This window comes from Onychomys torridus, chromosome 8, assembly GCF_903995425.1.
Source record: "Onychomys torridus chromosome 8, mOncTor1.1, whole genome shotgun sequence".
NCBI classification, from domain to species: domain Eukaryota; kingdom Metazoa; phylum Chordata; class Mammalia; order Rodentia; family Cricetidae; genus Onychomys; species Onychomys torridus.
The window spans coordinates 107,910,015-107,928,322 of record NC_050450.1 but is presented as its reverse complement, the minus strand read 5'-3'; the positions used below and the strand labels follow the sequence as shown (position 1 = coordinate 107,928,322).

The window sequence follows — 18,308 nt, the reverse complement described above, 5'->3', positions numbered from 1 at the left end:
CAAACTGAGGCCTGAAACCAGCCCACCATTAGCAGTTTCTGGGTTTGTAGGCTGCGTGCGTACATCCTTTTCTCAAGCTTTCAGCTCCCCGGAGTGCAGGGTACGGGCACGGGGCCTGGCCTCATTATCAGGACCGGCAGCTTGTGAGTTAGGAGGGCATGGTGTTTCATTTTTAAGATTTCCACTTACTTAAGTACCCCTAGGAATAAAAGTAGCCTAACACGTCATTCCGGGCACCTAGGGGTGGTTCAAGGAAAGGGAGAAATGGCCTCAGAGCAGCACACTTCAGGGACTGCTAAGAATTCCCAGCTGGGAGGCAGGGAAGAGCCCTGGACCACACGCCCGTCTAGGCTGACATCATCAGCTCCAGTCAGACCCGGAGGAAGGCAAGCTTCAGCCTTGGTCCTAAGGCATCGGGCAGCAGCACAGCAAAGCCTGCCAGTGACACGTGGCTGCCACTTCTGTCTAGGAATAACCACCGACTTCCCTGACCTCCTTTTCCAGGTCACTGACTCCTCACAGACAGACCACAATTTTACTAGGAAGATCCTGGAAATCTGGGCCAAGTGAAGTGTCCCCTTGCAAGGAAGACGGCAGGACAGGGACAGATGGCAGCTGGCCTTCAAGTCTCCAAGCCCCTCCATCAGTCGAGTGGACAGGGCACTCCAGAGTGGTGGAACACCCACACTTTCTGGAGAGCACAGTGCACAGAACACAGCCCGCACTGCTGATGGCTTGGCACCGGGCCATTTAAAATGGCATCAAGCCTGTCCCCACAGTGGCCAGGTTCCCGCTGTCCCCACCCGCCCCACATTGCCTCACAGCTCCTTGCTTAGCTGGGTGCTATGGAGACAGTACTATAGAAACGCCCAACAGAAAGCATTTAAGACCCACAGAAAAACGCTCCCGCTTAGTCACCCCAGCAGAACAGCCCTGTAATCTGAGAAGACAGAAGTGACTGGAAAGTGTGTCTCCTCTGCTCCAGAGCCAGCCGGTGACTCAGGGGGGGGGGGGGGGATGTTCTAGAAAAATCTGAAGCTGTTGTGGTTCACCCTACCCAATGACCACTGAGGCTTTCCCACAACTGTCAAACCCCTGGACTGCCCAAGGTCCCCTACAGCTCATGAATGAGCTTATGAGGTTTGGTCCCATTGTTACCTCTGGGGGCCATGACTCCCAAGGAGACAACTCAGAACCCCTGGGCTGTGCTGGGTAGGAGGAAACAGCAAGCACCCGACACTCCATGTTGTCTGAAGTCATGAGACCAGAAGCCAAGGAAAAGCCTCCCTTAGTATGAAGGGCCTGGCACCCAGGGCAGTGCATGGAGCCAGCAGATGTTGACCGTGGGTAGACAGGGTTGGGGCTATCTTGCCCACAACTGGCAGATGGCAGGACTAGCTATTCTAATGGTTTCTAGCACATTACCTTTTGAGGACATTTTAGTCCATGGCAAAATTAATGTTAGAAACAACTTTCAAAACTGTCTGTCAATGGGACCAAGTGGTACAGGCCAGCCAAGGCTGACCCCAGGAGGCCCCAAGAGATGGGTGTGGTTATGGGGTGATCCCCAGGACAGCTTTATAAGGACAGAACCTGGCAGCCTTCCTCATCTGACCGTGTGATGCTACAGTGTGAGGACCCGCTGGGTGCCAGGCCTGCACTTCATCGTCTCTGGGAGCCAGAGCTGAACAGAACTTCCATGCTGTCTGCTGGAGTGAGGGCACATCACCCAGACCACATTACACTCCAGACAGGCCAGCCTCTGCTATTACACTCTGTGAAGACCTCAGCTATGGTTATTTGATCTTTGCCTTGTTAATTATACAGCCCTTTAAATAGAGTGAACTGACAAACCCACAGGGGACAAGTGAAAGCTCCGGCGGTAGAGAGCCCCCGTGACACCCAGACCCAGACCCCGTGAGAGCACTGTGGGCACTTTCTCCCCACCCTCTAAGGTGGGCACCCACCTAGGACATTGACCAGTTCCCTCTTTTTACACAGCTAGCCTGCACCTGCTCACCTTCCTATGTCATCTCAGAGAGGAGCAAGGACAGCTGGCCTGAACAGGGAACCTGGCATGCTCTCTACCAGCAGTAGAACCCCGTGCCGACAGCGAGTCAGGCAGAGGAGCCCTTCCACGGGGTCAGATCCATCTCAGGGTGATCTTGAGTGGGGTTAGGCCTGCCTACCCACTTCCAGCTGCTTTTCTCTGGGCTCTTACATGGTCTTCGGGGCTTTAGCACAAAGCTGCCATCTCAGCTGCCTCTCCCTCAGAGTGAGCACAAGGGTAAGGAAAGACAAACTGCTCTCCCAAAGCCTAGCACACACCTACAGGCATTGCATTGGCAGGCCCTCTGCCCTACAGGTTCCTAAGGCTTTTCCTCACACGCTCTTCCTGGGGGTAAGGGCCGGTTAAGCAGGGGATGGCAAGTCACAGAGCAAAGGCAGCACTGTGTTCTCAGAGGCCATCATTTGTGCCTGTCTTGTTCTAACAAGACCTAGGTTAGGGGAGGAGTCAAAACCAAAAGGAATCCAGGCCCAAACACAACGGCACACCCAGCTCTGCCCAGGGTGCTGGGTAAGGACTGCCCATGAGTGACATGGTGGAAAGGGAGACACCACCATATCCACTCAGTCTCTTTGCTTAGGAGTCCCTGGGATACTAGCTCGTTGGGCGACTGACTAGTAGAATTACCAGAGGCTTTGAGGCTATTGGGCCAGCATCTCACATCCACCTCATCCCTGGAGGATGGGAGGGAGGATACGGGCTGGATAAAAGGGAGCCAGGCACCTGCATATTCTGGGGTTGCTCTCCCCTCACCTCAGCGGGGCTGAGTCATAGGTCCCTCTCCCTTGCCTTGAGAGGAAGGCAAGAATCCCAAAGAGATGGCCACATCCCTCAGTTTCTGAGCTGGGGACACCTTTTCCTACCTCACGTGTGCTTCTCGATGCCTGGTGGCAGCCCTGTGGTGATAGACTGTGTTGGAGGGAAGGGCCACATCAGGGCAATACCCTTAGGCCATGAGAGATGGCTCTCAGAACTTCCCCTATTCTTGTAAAACTACCCGTCCCAGTTAGGGCCCCAAATGTTTCTAAGCTCCCATTATCTGACCTATAATTAAAATTAGTTTTTTTTGTTTTTTTTTTTCCTGGCACTCTCAACATGCTCAGTTCTGAGCAGTTCTTAACCAGGCAGTTCTCACCTGAAAACCTAGACACTGCTGTTGGGGGTCCCTGCTTCCCCAGTCTGGCAACCTCACATCTCCCTAGCCCTGGGCAGTTCTGTCTCCTACAACATTTGAGTTCAGTGACCACCCTCTGGTAAACAGCCTGTCCTTAGTCCAGCCTCGCCAGAGCCCAGAAGAAGGGAGGCTATGAGAGAGGTCAGCACATGGTGGGGCTGTATGCCAGGTCAGTACTCCTGAAGGCTCCAGCCTGTCACCATGAGCTCCAGAGGCTCAGCTTCCTGATGTTCGGTAGCCTTAGGCTCACTCAGTGAGTTCCTGTTCCCAAGAACTCTAAGAACCCCTGCACATGCAACTGAGGAGTCCTCTACTGTGTTAGGCACCAACCACACCAGGGACCCGGTTGGTAGATCAGAGGAACCAGGTCTTGAGATATACTGTTCACTTCTCAGGGGCAGGGAAGGGGACCACACTCAACAAAAAGCTAAGGCCAACAATGTACATACTTGACAAGACCAGGGCTGCTGGGACTATGGTAGCCAAATGCATGCACCTCCTTCTCCAACAGTGGCTGTTGTTAGGAGGCTTTGGTGAGGCTCATGGGTCTCAAGCTGGCCTGTCCCAGGCTGTCCTCCTCATAGGAGATGTCCACACTGGCCTACATTTGACTTTCTGAACCCTAGGCTCACCATGGTCTGACCCTGCCTGGCTCTGGCATACAGAGTGAAGAAACCTCAGATATACAAAAGGGCATCTCAAGGCAGCAGGGAAGCCCTCTCTAGGCTGGAGCAACTAGGTGAACTGAGACACTGAGTCAAGGCCTCTGTTCCTATGATACTTATGCTCTTAAGACACACTCAGGCCATCCTAGGGCATGGGGTCAATTCCCACTATCAGCAGTCAAGTCCCCACCTTCCTGGTTAACTTAAGTAGTAGTTCTAGGAGCCCTAGAAGACTATAATCCTGTCCTCACCCAAGTAACAGAATGTGGGCATCTCTGCTAATGTTGCTAGTGGACATAACATTACAAGAGCCAGTGAAGACCTCTAAGCCCCTAGCTGACTATGGGCTATGGACTCAGCTACTAGACCCACCTGCAGGCCAGCTTGGGAGGAGTTAAGAAATAGGAAACTATGGGAAGCAAAGGATCTTTCTCTAGTAACCAACACCTTGCCAAAGTCTTTAGATCCACAACAACCCCTGTGAGGCCAACCTGGAGTGATGGGGCCTGAGCAGGGATGGGGCCACTGTGGAGGGTCTAGACCTTGCAGAGGAGAGGGGTTCAGCTCAGCTCACATGCTCAAGCATTTCCTCCCCTTGAAGGGGAAGATGCTGCCATTCTGAAGGGCCCCAGGTCCCTGCTTAGCTGCTGGCAGCCTATGCATAGGTTAGATGGGATCCCTGGCCAAGTTTGCAAAGGCTTTGGGAGTCTGTAGGACCTGTATCAGGGATACAGGTTCTTGAGTAGCCTGATTGGTTGTAGCAAGGCTGACAAGATACTCTAATATGGTAGCCAGTGTGCCTTCACCCAGCTCAGAGGAACCAGGGCAGCCATATACCAATACTCTACCCTCAAAAGTTATCAGGGGAACAACTCCAAGAACATCCCTGCCTGTCTGCTTGGGCATCAGAAATACTGTCTCTGGTGCTCCCTTGCTAATCTTAGGAAACAGTCAGGGATGGTGGTATCACAGGCCTGCAGATGAAGCAGAAGAATCCAAGTTCAATACCTGCCTGAGTTGCAGAGTGAGTTTAAGGTTAGCCTGGACAATTTAGGCAAGACCCCCAAAAAGAACTATCTATAGATATAAATGTATAGATAGATAAACATAGCTTAGAGGTAGAGCACTTGCCCAGCATACATAAGGCCCTAGGTTTGATCTCTAATATCCTACCCCCAACACACAGCCTGCCAACAACAGCAGCAACTCGAGATGTAGATCCAACCTGACACAACTGGGTAAGTATAGGCTATCCACTGAGGGACCAGAGAAACACAGGACATGGATCTTCTCTAGAGGAACATACAGATATGAAACATTTTGCTTGCTAAGGGTCAAAGCGCTGTTTGCCACAGAGGGGCAAAGAAGAGGAAGTTTGGAGAGGTGGGAAGGAGAAGGGCCCAGGAAGAGAGCAGCATATTTATACTGTGGGTGGAAGGTGGTAGTGGAGTAGGTCCTTCTTGTCCATATTCAGAGGAAAAAGCCAGGACAGAAGGCTCTACCTCACTAATAGGGAAAAAGAGCTTTGGAGAGGACTTGGAGGCTGTGCCCAAGAGAGGACAGGCCAGTTTAATGCTGCCTGTGGCCTTAAGGAAGGCAAAGAGCCAATTCTTTTTTCTTTTCTTTTCTTTTCTTTTCTTTTTTTTTTTTTTTAAGAGATTTATTTGGCCAGGCGGTGGTGGCACACGCCTTTAATCCCAGTACTGGGGAGGCAGAGCCAGGCGGATCTCTGTGAGTTTGAGGTCAGCCTGGTCTACAGAGCGAGATCCAGGAAAGGGACAAAGCTACACAGAGAAACCCTGTCTCGAAGAAAAAAAAAAAAAAAAAAGGTGGGGGACTGGAGAGATGGCTCAGAGGTTAAGAGCACCAACTGCTCTTCCAAAGGTCCTGAGTTCAATTCCCAGCAACCACATGGTGACTCACAACCATCTGTAATAAGGCCTGGTGCCCTCTTCTGGCCATATATGCTGTATACATAATAAATAAAATCTTTGGGTTGGGGATTTAGCTCAGTGGTAGAGTGCTTGCCTGGCAAGCACAAGGCCTTGGGTTTGATCCTCAGCTCAAAGAAAAAAAAAGAAAAAAGAAAAAAAAAGATTTATTTACTTATTATGTATACAGAAGAGGGTGCCAGATGTCATTACAGATGGTTGTGAGCCACCATGTGGTTGCTGGGAATTGAACTCAGGACCTCTGGAAGAGCAGTCGGTGCTCTTAACCTCTGAGCCATCTCTCCAGCCCAAGAGCCAATTCTTGAGCAAAGAGGCAGCTGAGTAAGAGCCCTGGGCTTGGGCAGGGAAGGACCTGGCAAAACTATGTACTCATGTCTGGGACAGGCCAAAGGAAAGCCTGGATAAGAACTAGGAGCCAGGCGGTGGTGGCGCACACCTGTAATCCCAGCACTCGGGAGGCAGAGGCAGACGGATCTCTGTGAGTTCGAAGCTAGCCTGGTCTACAGAGCTAGTCCAGGAAAGCCTCCAAAGCTACAGAGAACCCCTGTCTCGAAAAACTACCACCACCACCAGCAACAACAAAAACCAGAACTAGGTTGGCATGTGACATCCTCAAGCCTGGGGTGCCATCATGGCACTGGCTTATGCCACCTCCAACTGCTCCCACAGGACTCTCCAGGCAGCACTCACTGGAGGCCACCTTATGATCACCTGGAGCTCAGTGCCACGCTCTCTCACGGTCTCAGTCAACTCAGGTCGGGCAAGCACCTGGCCATAATGTCACTATCCTTTCCCAGTGTGCCAGCATCTGCTCTGACCTCTAAGGACACCTACTGGGGGGACATGAACACCCTCATCCTGTCGGAGCTAAACCGTTACACTCAGTCATGGGAGCCTGAGCGGTAGGCGGCTGAATTTGGGGTTACTCGTGTTTTATTGAGATACTTTCATATAATCAGGATGAGCCTACCACAGCAGCTTCAGTTCTACTGCCAGACACTCTGTACCTATAGCGTCCTCACAGGCAGCAGGAGCCATGCTTCATATGTGTGAAAAGGAGTGATGAACTCATGATCAACAAAATGGAAAACCATGGAAGACCTTGAAAACACGCTCAGTGCAAAAAGCCAGACACAAAGACACATGGTGTAACTCGGGTTAGGAAGTGAAAAGCCTCACCTTGCTCAAAACCATGAAGCCCACAAGGGCTGAAGCAGGGCAAGATATCCAGGTCTCTTCCACACCCCAGCCTGTCAGGTCAAACCAGGACCCACTGAGGAGGGGGCAACTACAGTCTCATGGGAAGCAGGAACCCAGAAAGTTCTGGGCAGCCCCTGAAGGGCTGGAGTATACAATGGGCAGCAGGCATTTCTGTCTGTGAGAAAAGGCCTTCCCAGTGCCATACAGAAGACGAGAGTCATAGCCACAGGCAGCTAAGGGGAGCAAGTTCTACCCTTGGTTCTAGGGCCAGCAGCCAAGACTAGAGTGAGTGGATCAGGGCTTTTCTTAAGATGGTTGACATTAGGGAGGTGGGGAAGGGGCAGGCCTGAGAGAAAGAAGGAAAGCAAAGTGAAAGGGGGAGATGAGCCTCTGAGCCACACGTGAATAAGATGAAAACGGAGCCTTCGGCTTTGGCCTTCACAGCGGGCTCTGCCCTTTCCTGAGCCCTAGGATGCCCTCAGCTAGGTCCTATTCATATCCCAGCCTTAGATGGAGATGCACAGGGTGACTCTCAGTGATCTTGCCACAGTGCATGGCCAGCTAATAAAGGAAAGGCCTGGCTCAGGGGTTAAGAGCACTTGCTGCTCTTGCAGAAGACCCAAGTTCAATTCCCAGCACCCACATGACAACTTACGATGATCTGTAACTCCAGTGCTAGGGCTTTGACTCCCTCCTCTGGAAGGCACACATGTGGTGTGCAGACAAAAATCCATACATATGAGTTTATGAGTTAAAACACACACTTAAAAACATTAAAAAAAAAAAAAAAAAGGATAGGCCTGGGACTGAGAAGAGAGATCAACCATCCTTGTAAAGGAAGGCCATTCAACCATGGATAGAAAAATACTGATTTGGCGGTGAGAGATTGACAAATTCATGCTCAACATGGACAGACCTTGAAAACACGCTCTGTGCAAGAAGCCAGATTCAAAGTCACACGGTGTGACTCAGTCACAGCTGATGTCTAGAACATGGAGATCTACAGAGACAGAAAGCAGGTAGGTGTTCCTGAGAGGGGAGAGTAGGTAGATGATGGTGTGGGGGAGGGGCAGATAGGGGTGAAGGCTGCTGGATATGGGTTCTTTTTAGGTTTGTAAACTGCTGCCGATTGGGGCGATGGTCGTACATTTCTAAAAATAGACTAAAACCCACTGTATTGTAGATTTTAAGTGTATTCCATAGTGTATAACATCTAAATAAGACTGTCACCAGGGGAAAAACAAGATGAGCCAGCCCCCAATACCAGGCTGTTGAACCGGTGCCCGGAAGGTTCCCTCCAGGTTCTGTACTCACACATGGAAATCCCTCCAGCATAGCCCACACCTGCACTAAAGAGCCTACTCCCTTCCCAGGGTGCTGTCTGCTGGCCAGCTCTTCTGAGAGATGAACGACAAAAGGCACAGCAACTGGACCCTGTGATGTGTATCTGCTTCTCAATCCTACTGCTCAACTGAGAAATCTGTCCAAGAACAACTCCAGATGACTCACAGCCTCCCTTGGTGACAGCCTCAACCTGTGTACATGTCCTTAGAGGCAGCCATGGGTCACAGATGGTCATTAAAAATACTAAAGTAGGGGTTAGGGATTTAGCTCAGTGGTAGAGAGTGCAAGGCCCTGGGTTCAGTCCTCAGCTCTGGCAAAACAAAAAAAAAAACACAAGAAAAAAACAACAAAAAAACCCTAAAGTAGCTGGGCCGTGGTGGCGCATGCCTTTAATACCAGTACTCAGGAGGCAGAGACAGGCAGATTTCTGAGTTCAAGGCCAGCCTGGTCTACAAAGGAGTTCCACGACAGCCAGGGCTACACACTGAGAAACCATGTCTTGAAAAACAAACAAACAAAAATACTAAAGTAGGTTGAGAGCCATACTAGTTGTTAAAGTGTTTGTTTTGCAAGTATGAAGACCTGAGTGTGGGCCCCAGAATCCACATAAAAAAACAAAACAAAACAAAACAAAAAACCCCCACAAACCACAAATAAACCTAGATGTGGTGGACTGCACTTGTAATTCCAGCACTGGAGAAGCAGAGATGGGGGCTTGCTGGCCAGTCAGCCTAACCTACTTGGCAAGTTCCAAGTCAGTTCTCTGAGAAGAGAGAAGATAGAAAGAGCCTAAGAAAGAATGACCTAAGGCTATCCCCTGGCCTCTGCGTACATCTTCACACATATGTATGTGTCTACACATGCACCTTCACACACACAAACATACATGTAGGTGACCAAAACAAAGACCCTGGACTCAGAAAAATGTACACGCTACTGCAAATGCTGTACATGAGATAGCAGTGGCAGAGGTGCAGGGACCTTAAGCTTCCTGCTATTGCAACTCTGTACATGAAGAGTGCTGTCTGAGCCTGCTCTCTCGTTTAGGGCAGATGGACTCATGGCAGGGTCCCCCACTGGCCTGTGAAATCCCTCTTCAGGCCTGCATGTGCTTAGAGACAACTCTCCTAGGCCACCTTGGAGCTGCTGACTTGCGCTGACACCACGATCAAGGAAGAAGTACAGCTTGGCGTTCTCGGCCTTCCCTACTCTCCTGTGCCCAGGAGGGAAGTCAGAGGCATCATGGGCACAAGAGGAACATCACATGCCTTGGGTGATGGGTGCTGTCTCATGCTACACTTAAAAAGTGGGGACCCCGGCTTGGCAGTGGTGGCACACGCCTTTAATCTCAGCACTTGGGAGGCAGAGCCAGGTGGATCTCTGTGAGTTCGAGGCCAGCCTGGTCTACACAGCGAGATCCTGGAGCACACCTTGTCCTCTCCAGGCCCTGTGACTATATTTCCTGGTGCCTCCTCTACAAACACTGCGCATCCTGTTGTATACCTTGTTATCTATGCAACTAGGGCTGCAAGAGTAGGTGAGGGGTTTCTTGGACTGCTCAGTATCAGGACACTGCCTGTGGTTCTAAGTGCTAGTCTGACCACAATATCCTAAACCTGATCAGCACACAGCACCTGCCATGCTGGTGGAACAATAGAGAAAATGGCAATGAACCGCCGGCCCTTGGAAGCCTCCAGGGCCATCGTCCACAGATGACCTTGACTGGTCGGCCTAGGATGGGAGATCATAGATTGATTGCAATAGCAGTCTGGGGTCTGGCTCCTGGGCAAGAATCCAGAGGGATAAGGGGAGGGCTTAGCCTGAGCCTTTGTTTGGTAGCTGAGAACGTTCCTGGCATCTTTGCTAAGTTAACCATCCCTGCAGCCGCGGCCCACCTGCAGTTCCTTGTCCGAGTACTTCTGAGGGTTCTTGCTGCCTTGGCTCTTCTTGCGTAGCTTCTTCAGTTCAGCCTGACACTTGTCCAGGGCGTCACCTTTGCTTCTCTGTTCTGTTTGGTATTTCTTCAGTGCAGCCTGGGGATCCATGATACAACCACGGAGGCCTGTGAGCCTCACAGGCAGTGTGGTGCTCCCTCCTCAATCCTTCCCACTCCCTAGCCACAGCAGATTCCAGCTGGCCAGAGTGAGGCGGGGTCACAGCTGCAGACCTCCTCCCTGTCTTCCTCTGGCGGACCCCCAGTCTCCAAGACCAAAATTAGGCCCGAGAAGCAGCCTGTCCTCCTTCCCTGGCTCTGATAGCAGGTACAAAGCCATAACTCATGTGGTGAGTACTATAGTAGCCTTGGCTAACAGGCAAGGACAGTGAGGCACGGACAAGGCACTCGTGTGGGTTCTACAGTACAAGCCAAGTCATCAGCTATATGACAAGAGGCTGAGAGGCAGGGACGCTGCACATGCACGCCACATGCAATGGGCTCTTCTCTAGGTCACTAGGGTGGGAGTCCAGAGGGAAAATAAACTTTCAGGCCTAGGGGACAGGTGTGCAGGCAGAGGCAGAGGCTGGCACCAGTGACCCAGCAGGAATGGCACAGGGTGTACTTACACTCAGATACCTGGAGTCCAGCTCTACCTTCTGTTCCAGCTGTGTGAGCAGCTCATTGTGAAAAGACTTCAGCTGGACGCAGGGAGGAAATAGACCATTAGGCAGTTGTGAGGCATGGTGCAGGGGATGGGAGCAGAGCCAGCCTGGAGCAAGGTACCATGGAAGGAGAACCTTCCAGAGCCATACAGGCCCCATGGAGCCAGGAGGCTCCTAAAGGTGAAGACTAGACAGAAGCTTTTCAAAGCCTTGACATCCCATTTCCACTAGCCTCCCTCTGCTGGATCATTCAAGCAAAGGTTGAAGGAACCGGACCTGAGTCTAGAGAAAAATCTGACTTTGCCGCCCATCAGCAGCAAGAACTGGGACCTGGCTGGGGCTATCATCCAGGCACAGGTGACTCTTCCATGGAGCCGACTCTATTGGCACATTACAGGTCCTTGTGGCCAACTGACCCAGACATGTTCCTGTAACTCGTGTGACCTGTGTCCCTGTCCCTGACTACGTGGTTATGGAAGTCCGAATGGACACACAGATAAAGCACATGGCCAGTCCTCTTCAGCTGACACCTGGTTTCCCTGTTCACACATGTACGTTCCTTGAACCCAAGGAGGAGGTCCCAGAGGCCTCACTCACCATCTCCTCCAGCTGGTTCTGGATCTGCCGGTGAACTTCGGCCATCTGGAAGAGGACATCCCCTGGAGGGAAGAAAGTGGGTTAGATATTTCCAATCACTGAGCCTACACCAGGACTAAACACTGGATACCACAGAAGTTCTGTGACTCTAGACAGAGGAGCTTCTGGGAAACAAAGATAGGTGGGAGGGGAAGAAGAAACAGAAAAGTCTAAAGTGATGAGGGTTAGAATCTGAATTAGAGTGCCTGGCATCCTTTGTGGGGAGCTCAAATGTCCACCCTGAAGCATGTGTCCCAGAGACATGGGACAGAAGAATCTGTGTAGACAGGCTTTTACCTGGGTACAGCACAAATGGGCACCTACACAGACCTCATACTCATTCACACACCAATCAGCCAATGATGGACTGAGCCCTACACCAGGGCAGACACACCTCCCTGTGCAAGGCACAGGAAACTACCCTCTCTGTCCCAAGGCTTCATTGCCAGTTCCCATGAAAACTTAGTAAAAGGCTGAATGTCCTTCTGGGCCCTGGGTCCTCATCTGGCACTGGCACTGGGAGGACAAAGTGGTCTCAGAACCACTTACCCTGGCAGAGTGTGCCCTTTTTACCAATGGCATGCCAGTGACTCTGGAGTCAGCAGAGCTGGTGGGCCCAGAACAGGAAGGTGGACTGCTGCTGTGGACCAGCTTAGCAGGAGGCCTAGGTTCACATGCCACAGAGCACTGGGCATGGCCATGACTCCATAAGCATTTCCCCAGGACATCAACACTCCAGGGACACTGATGTGCCTTGGCCTACCTGTGAAGGGTAGACCGAGACAACAGAGGTTGTCAGCTCAGCAGTCAACACCATCCAGGACTTTTCCAGCTTGGACATCCTAGCTCATACCCACTTGCCTATGGCACACACTCCAGGCTGAACTAATGCCTGGGTTTGCCCAGTATTGGGCTGAGCTGAGCCCCAACAGTCTGCAGGGTCATCACTAAGCTGCCATATACTCACCTCCTGCTTTTGACAAGGATACAACAGAAAGGAAGTAGAAAGGAGGAGCCTTGAAGACCAAGGGCCAGGCACACTTTCTTTTAAGTACAGCAATGATCAAATCAAATCCCAGCACCTATCTCCCACTCCGTACCTATGAATGAGGGCTCCATGTCAGGCAAGCAGCCCTAAGGGTCTTGGCTAGGTACCCTGTATACTTGACCATCATATACCTCCTGTTGTCAACTGAGCATGAGCTCCTAACTCCTGTTCTTTTTTCAGGGGTCTGAAACCCCAAGTCATGCTCAGAGTCTCATGCTCAGTGGCCACAGGGGACATGTAATGGGGTCAGGTACACAATGCCCCAACCAAGACCAACAAGGCTGCCTGCCCTCTCTGCCACAGACCCATCTCACCTGTAAGTCTGGCTCCACTTGCCTGATTGACAACTATCTGGTAAATCCTTCTGGGGGGTCTGGGACACTGGCTAGGTGCTATGGACACAAACAGAGAAGGGGAGCCTATGCCTTTGCCTGGAGGCTAGAGCATGTGCTACTTCGCTGCGCCCGAGTCCTTCCAGAGGTTTCTCTCTCCAACAGTCCCGCTCTGGCACCCACCATCGCCAGCTGGAAACCGGAAGAAATCCTCTGACAACAGGAACTCTAGCTGGAGGGTATCTTCCTCCAGCACATCAGCTTTCCCCTGGGAGTTCATCTGGACCCAAGGAGGTCAGATTCTTCGGAACACTCTTAATCCCACAAGCTGTTGTTTTAATTCCAATGACCACAGGGACACTGAACACTGACTGAAGATCAGGCATTGTACAGATTTCCTACACCAGTTAGCATAGCTTGCAAGGCCACACCAGCCAACTGGCCCCAGTCAGTAGAAAAGGACTCTCCAAGTCAGCAGGCAGGGTGGTCAGCAGCCAGATCCACAACTTACCACACCAGCCCCACCCTGCTTGCTTACCACTTCCCTGTAGGTCATCCTTGTGGTCAAAGGGCAAACCCAACCGTTGCCTGGAGCTTTGTACAAACCACCTGAGTCACTTGGTGAAAACTTCAGCACAGGCATCTGCCCACCACCATGCCCTAAGTGTCTATGACCACAGTCCTGGATAGAGCCTCCATGGCAATGGTACGATGACCACCCCAGAAACTGCATCACTAGAGATGACAGGGCTGCCATAACTGTGTATTGTCAAGAGGAAGCTGTGGTCACAAAGTGACAACCTACACACAGAGGGACAGAGCAAGCAGCCTTGGGTTTTCAGACCCCTCTAAAGAGGATGGAAGTCCTACTTCTAGCCCACTCTGGACCTGGACTCTGATATGCCTGAGGGGACTAGGGACCACATGGGGACAGAATTCAATGTGAGCCTGGTCCCTTATCCCTGGTTTGAGGAGAGGCACTGAGATAAATGGTGAAGCCAGGGGAGAGAGAGGTGCAAGGCCACAGGCACAGTCCCCATGAGAAGAGGCCACCAGCACACACTCACAGGCATGTCGACTATTCAGCAAGTCATCAGGGCAGTGTCCCACATGCTCAGAACAGGGCTCACAGGAAACCCAAAGCCACAGGTGAGAGCTTTCTACTCTCAGACCAGAAGCCACCGGTGTGCAAGCAAGAAATATAAGTACACAAGTGGCAAGTCCCAGGGTCCTCTGTGCTTTTCTGCACCTGTAAGTTCCGTAGGATGGAAACCCTTTGGCCTCAAGACAGGGAAGCACCCAGGGAAGCACTCTGGACTTTGCTTGATCACGTTCCTATTACTCGGAGGGTCTTGGGTCTATCTCCTGGTTCTCAAGGTTGCAGACACCTGGGAATGGGCTATAATTATACCTAAGTGGGAAGCAGGCGACCACAATAGGCATGAGGTCTGGCTTGGCAGGGAACCCACCTGAGTCCTTGGCAGCACTGGCCCTACTCTCTCAGCTTTGGATTACACACACCCTTCCTGAGGACAATGCCTATGCAACCAACTCCTCAAAAGGGCATAAGGTCTACAGAGGAGGAATGGGGCAGTAGCAACCAAACTATGCACTTAGCTAGAAATCTCCCTTTAGGTTGCTGCTCTCTTCTCTGGCTACATGCTTTAGGCCCAGAATTACAAGCTAATGTCAAGACCAAACAGAAAACTTTCCCCTACCCACAAAAGCAGCACATGCCAATTCAAGAACCTTGGAAAGCAGTGTAATCAAACAGCAGATCCTTAAAGGGGAACTAGTGATGCCCAAGGGTGTGTGAAGTTTCTCATAGGATTTTATTCTGGTGATGGGTGTCAGATCCAACAGGGCAGCAGTTATACTCCATCTGAGATGTGTCAACACTCAGACACAGAGCAGACACCCTGTTCCACTAGAACCCTCAGCTCAGAGCCATAGCTGGGTAGCCTGTCCCAAGCCCCACATATAATGGGTATGTATGCAGGGGCCCACATAGGCAAAGGCACAGAAGAGGGTACACGTGTGTGTGCATGAGTGTTGTGTGTTCTAGCTGCAAGCTGGTACTGTGCAAAATCAGCCCACATGGTGAATTTTTAAACTGCATTTTACAAGCAGCTGCAGGAAGCCACGTGCAGTGGAGCTTGAGCGTGCACAGCCGCCAGCACTTAACCCCTGCAGTACCATGAACACACCATGCAGGAGAAGTACATCTAGCCACCCTGAGCACCTGCTGCAGAGGTGGAGTCCCTGGCCAGGGGTATTGATTTCTGCCAGAAGCTACTAGAAGTTTTGTGTGTTGGTCCTTACATACTTCTTGCATCTGAAGGGCTGCAGGCCAGCAGGGACAGAGAATCAGGGGCTGAGCCCTCATTGTGGCTTCTATGATTTCCCATCTTCCCCCTTTCTAGAAAGATCTTCTCAGGTGTGCTGTGCTGTGAGGAAGACGCTTTCTTTCTTTCTTTTCTTTTCTTTTTGCCGGAGCTGAGGACCGAACCCAGAGCCTTGTGCTTGCTAGGCAAGCGCTCTACCACTGAGCTAAATCCCCAACCCCGCTTTCTTTCTTTTTAAGAAAGATTTTTATTATTTTTAATTATGGTGGGGGGTATGTGCACATGAGTGCAGGTATTCTTGGAGGCCAGAAGAGGTCATCAAATCCCCTGAGGCTGGAGTTACAGGCAGCTGTGAGCCTCTGATATAGGTGCTCAGAACCAAGCTTGAGTCCTCTGTAACAGCAGTATGGACTCTTGACCACCGAGCAACCTCTCCAGCCACAGGAAGAGGCTTTCTATCCAGCCTCAGCCAGGGCAGAATCCGCCCAAGCCCTGGGAACCTAGAGCTCTGGGGACACAACGCAGGTGGGCCCTAAACTTGAAAAACCGGATCCGATTGGGGAAGGAGGCCCAATGTGCCAGAGCAAACAGTGAGTGAAGGAGGGTAAACCTTTACAGAGAGCTGCCACCTCATGAACCTCTCCAGGGAGTGGGGTATCAACAGGGGTGACAGGCAGCAGCACCCAGATGGCTTGTCCCAAGGCCCTGGCACAGAGGGATGGGAGCCCCTGGCACTCCAGGGCACTGAGTCAGCCTTAGCACATCAAAGTAGGGAAGCAGTAACTTAGGGTGACAATGGGGCTAGGGACAGCTGGGGGCAGGAGGGTTCCAGAACCCCAAATATTTGGGAACATAGGAGGTAGACCCCCAAAAGCACATGTGGGTGCCAGAGACAACACATGTCATTTGGGATAAAAGTCGAAAAACACAGGCAGCCATAGCAGGAGACCACACCCTCCTCAACTTCTACCAAGGTACAGCGTGAGTCAAGCAGCTGAAAGGTCAGCCATCAATGAGTCACCCTGCATGTCACCCAATGTCTCAGTTTTAAACATTTCTGGTACTATTAGTAACCTGGCTTCACATTTGGAAGGTTAGTGTACAATCTGATCCACGTGAAAATGTCCCTTTCTTAGGGAAAATATGAGAACTGGGGTACACCTCCAATGCCATCTGGGTGCTGCCAATCACCCCTGTTGGTACTCCACCTCCAATGCCCACCTGTGCTGCAGCTGAGGCCAGAGAACCCCTCCTTTCCCTTCCCTTTTGTTTGTTTCTCTGAGATACTGGACTCAGGTGCAAACTCACTATATAGCTTTAGAGAACCTTGAACTCCTGATCCTCCTGCCTCTGCCTCCGGGATCACAGGTGTGTACCACCACACCTAGAGGACTCCTTTTCTGTGGCCAATTACTACTCCATGGGTGGAAAGACATGTCTCTAGGCTGCTTGCCTGCTTGCTCTCACTGCAAGTCCGCTCTTTGACTGACATTAGAACTGACTTCTTTGGGATTCTGGAGTATACTGAAGCTCAGCTGAGATATCCAGCTTTGTGGATAGCTTGGACTCTTGGGCCTTCCACAGGTAGACAGCCATTGTTTGACTAACCAGACCATAGCCTGTAAGCCATTCTAGTAAATTTCCCTTCTCTCTCTTTACATCATCTATCTCTCTATATGGATTCATTCTATAAGATCTGTTCTTAAACTCTACTCCTGGTACCAGTTCCTATCTTATTTAGGGTTATTACTGATGTGATAAAACATCACAACCAAAAGCAGCTGTGGGTTTATTTAGTTTACACGTCTAACCCTGAGTTCATCATTAAAGGAATCCAGGACAGGAACTCAAAAGGATAGGAACCTGGGAGCAGGAGCAGATGCACAGGCTATGGAGGGGTGCTGCTTACTGACTTGCTCTTCCTGGCTTGCTCAGCCTGCTTTCTTATAGAACCCAGGACCACCAGCCCAGGGATGGCCCTATCAACAATGGGCTAGGCCCTCCCTCATCAATCACTAATTAAGAAAACACTCCACAGGTTTGCCTACAGCATAATCTTACAGAGATATGTTCTCAATCGAAGTTCTCTCCTCTGAGATGACTATAGCTTGTGTTAAATTAACATAAAACTATCCAAATAACTCTTTGTAAACAGTGCAGCAGTGACAGAAGGTCTGCAGGTTCATGATAGTTCTAAGTGTTAGTCACATGCTCAGTCTCCTTGCTGTACACTTAACATTGTGTGTGTTGTCTGAATGCGTATATAGATACATAGATATCTAGGTACCACATGTGTGCCTGGTGCCATGGAGGCCAGACTGGCTGATGACTCTACTGAACTGGAGTTACAAATGGTTGTGAGTGGCCATGTGGATGCTGGGAACCAGGCAGTGTTCTTTAATCTCTTTGTTATCTCTCCAATGCCTGTGATATACATTCTTTTGTTGTTGTTGTTTTTAAAGATTTATTTATTTATTATGTATCCAGAAGAGGGTGCCAGATCTCATTACAGATGGTTGTGAGCCACCATGTGGTTGCTAGGAATTGAACTCAAGACCTTTGGAAGAGCAGTCAGTGCTCTTAACCTCTGAGCCATCTCTCCAGCCCTTGTTGTTGTTTTGAGACATGGTCTCACTCTGTAGATCTGGCTGTCCTGGAACTTGCTATGTAGACCAGGCTGGCCTTGAACTCACAGAGATCCACCTCTGCCTCCTGAGTGCTAGGATTGAAGGTGTGTGCCACCATCATGCTAGGCATGATGTACATTTTTGAGGCCCTCTTAGTTATATAGCCAGAAAGGGTACTGGCAGCCAGAACTTAGTGTATGGGTAGACAGTATGACATCTTTGCCAGTACAAGAGCCATCTGGAAGACTGGAGAAAGCTTAGAAGACTCAGGGTTTCCCCACACAGAGATGGAATCCCTCCTAGATAGATAAGGGATTTG

The 18,308-nt window shown here is 50.8% G+C and overlaps 1 protein-coding gene across 7 annotated transcripts in view; it reads right to left on the bottom strand.

The window, feature by feature from the left end:
* Positions 1-18,308, bottom strand: part of Baiap2 (BAR/IMD domain containing adaptor protein 2) — a 70,191-nt gene that overhangs the window by 17,538 nt on the left and 34,345 nt on the right. For all 7 annotated transcript variants that reach the window (XR_004945627.1, XM_036195623.1, XM_036195627.1 and 4 more), the window contains exons 4-6: positions 11,599-11,660; positions 10,966-11,037; positions 10,299-10,436 (exon numbers count right to left, since the gene is read on the bottom strand). Coding sequence is in view for 6 of the 7 variants with exons in the window: in XM_036195623.1 (XP_036051516.1) it covers positions 10,299-10,436; positions 10,966-11,037; positions 11,599-11,660 (272 nt within the window). In the remaining variant the exon portion in view is untranslated. The remainder of the gene's footprint in view (positions 1-10,298; positions 10,437-10,965; positions 11,038-11,598; positions 11,661-18,308) is intronic.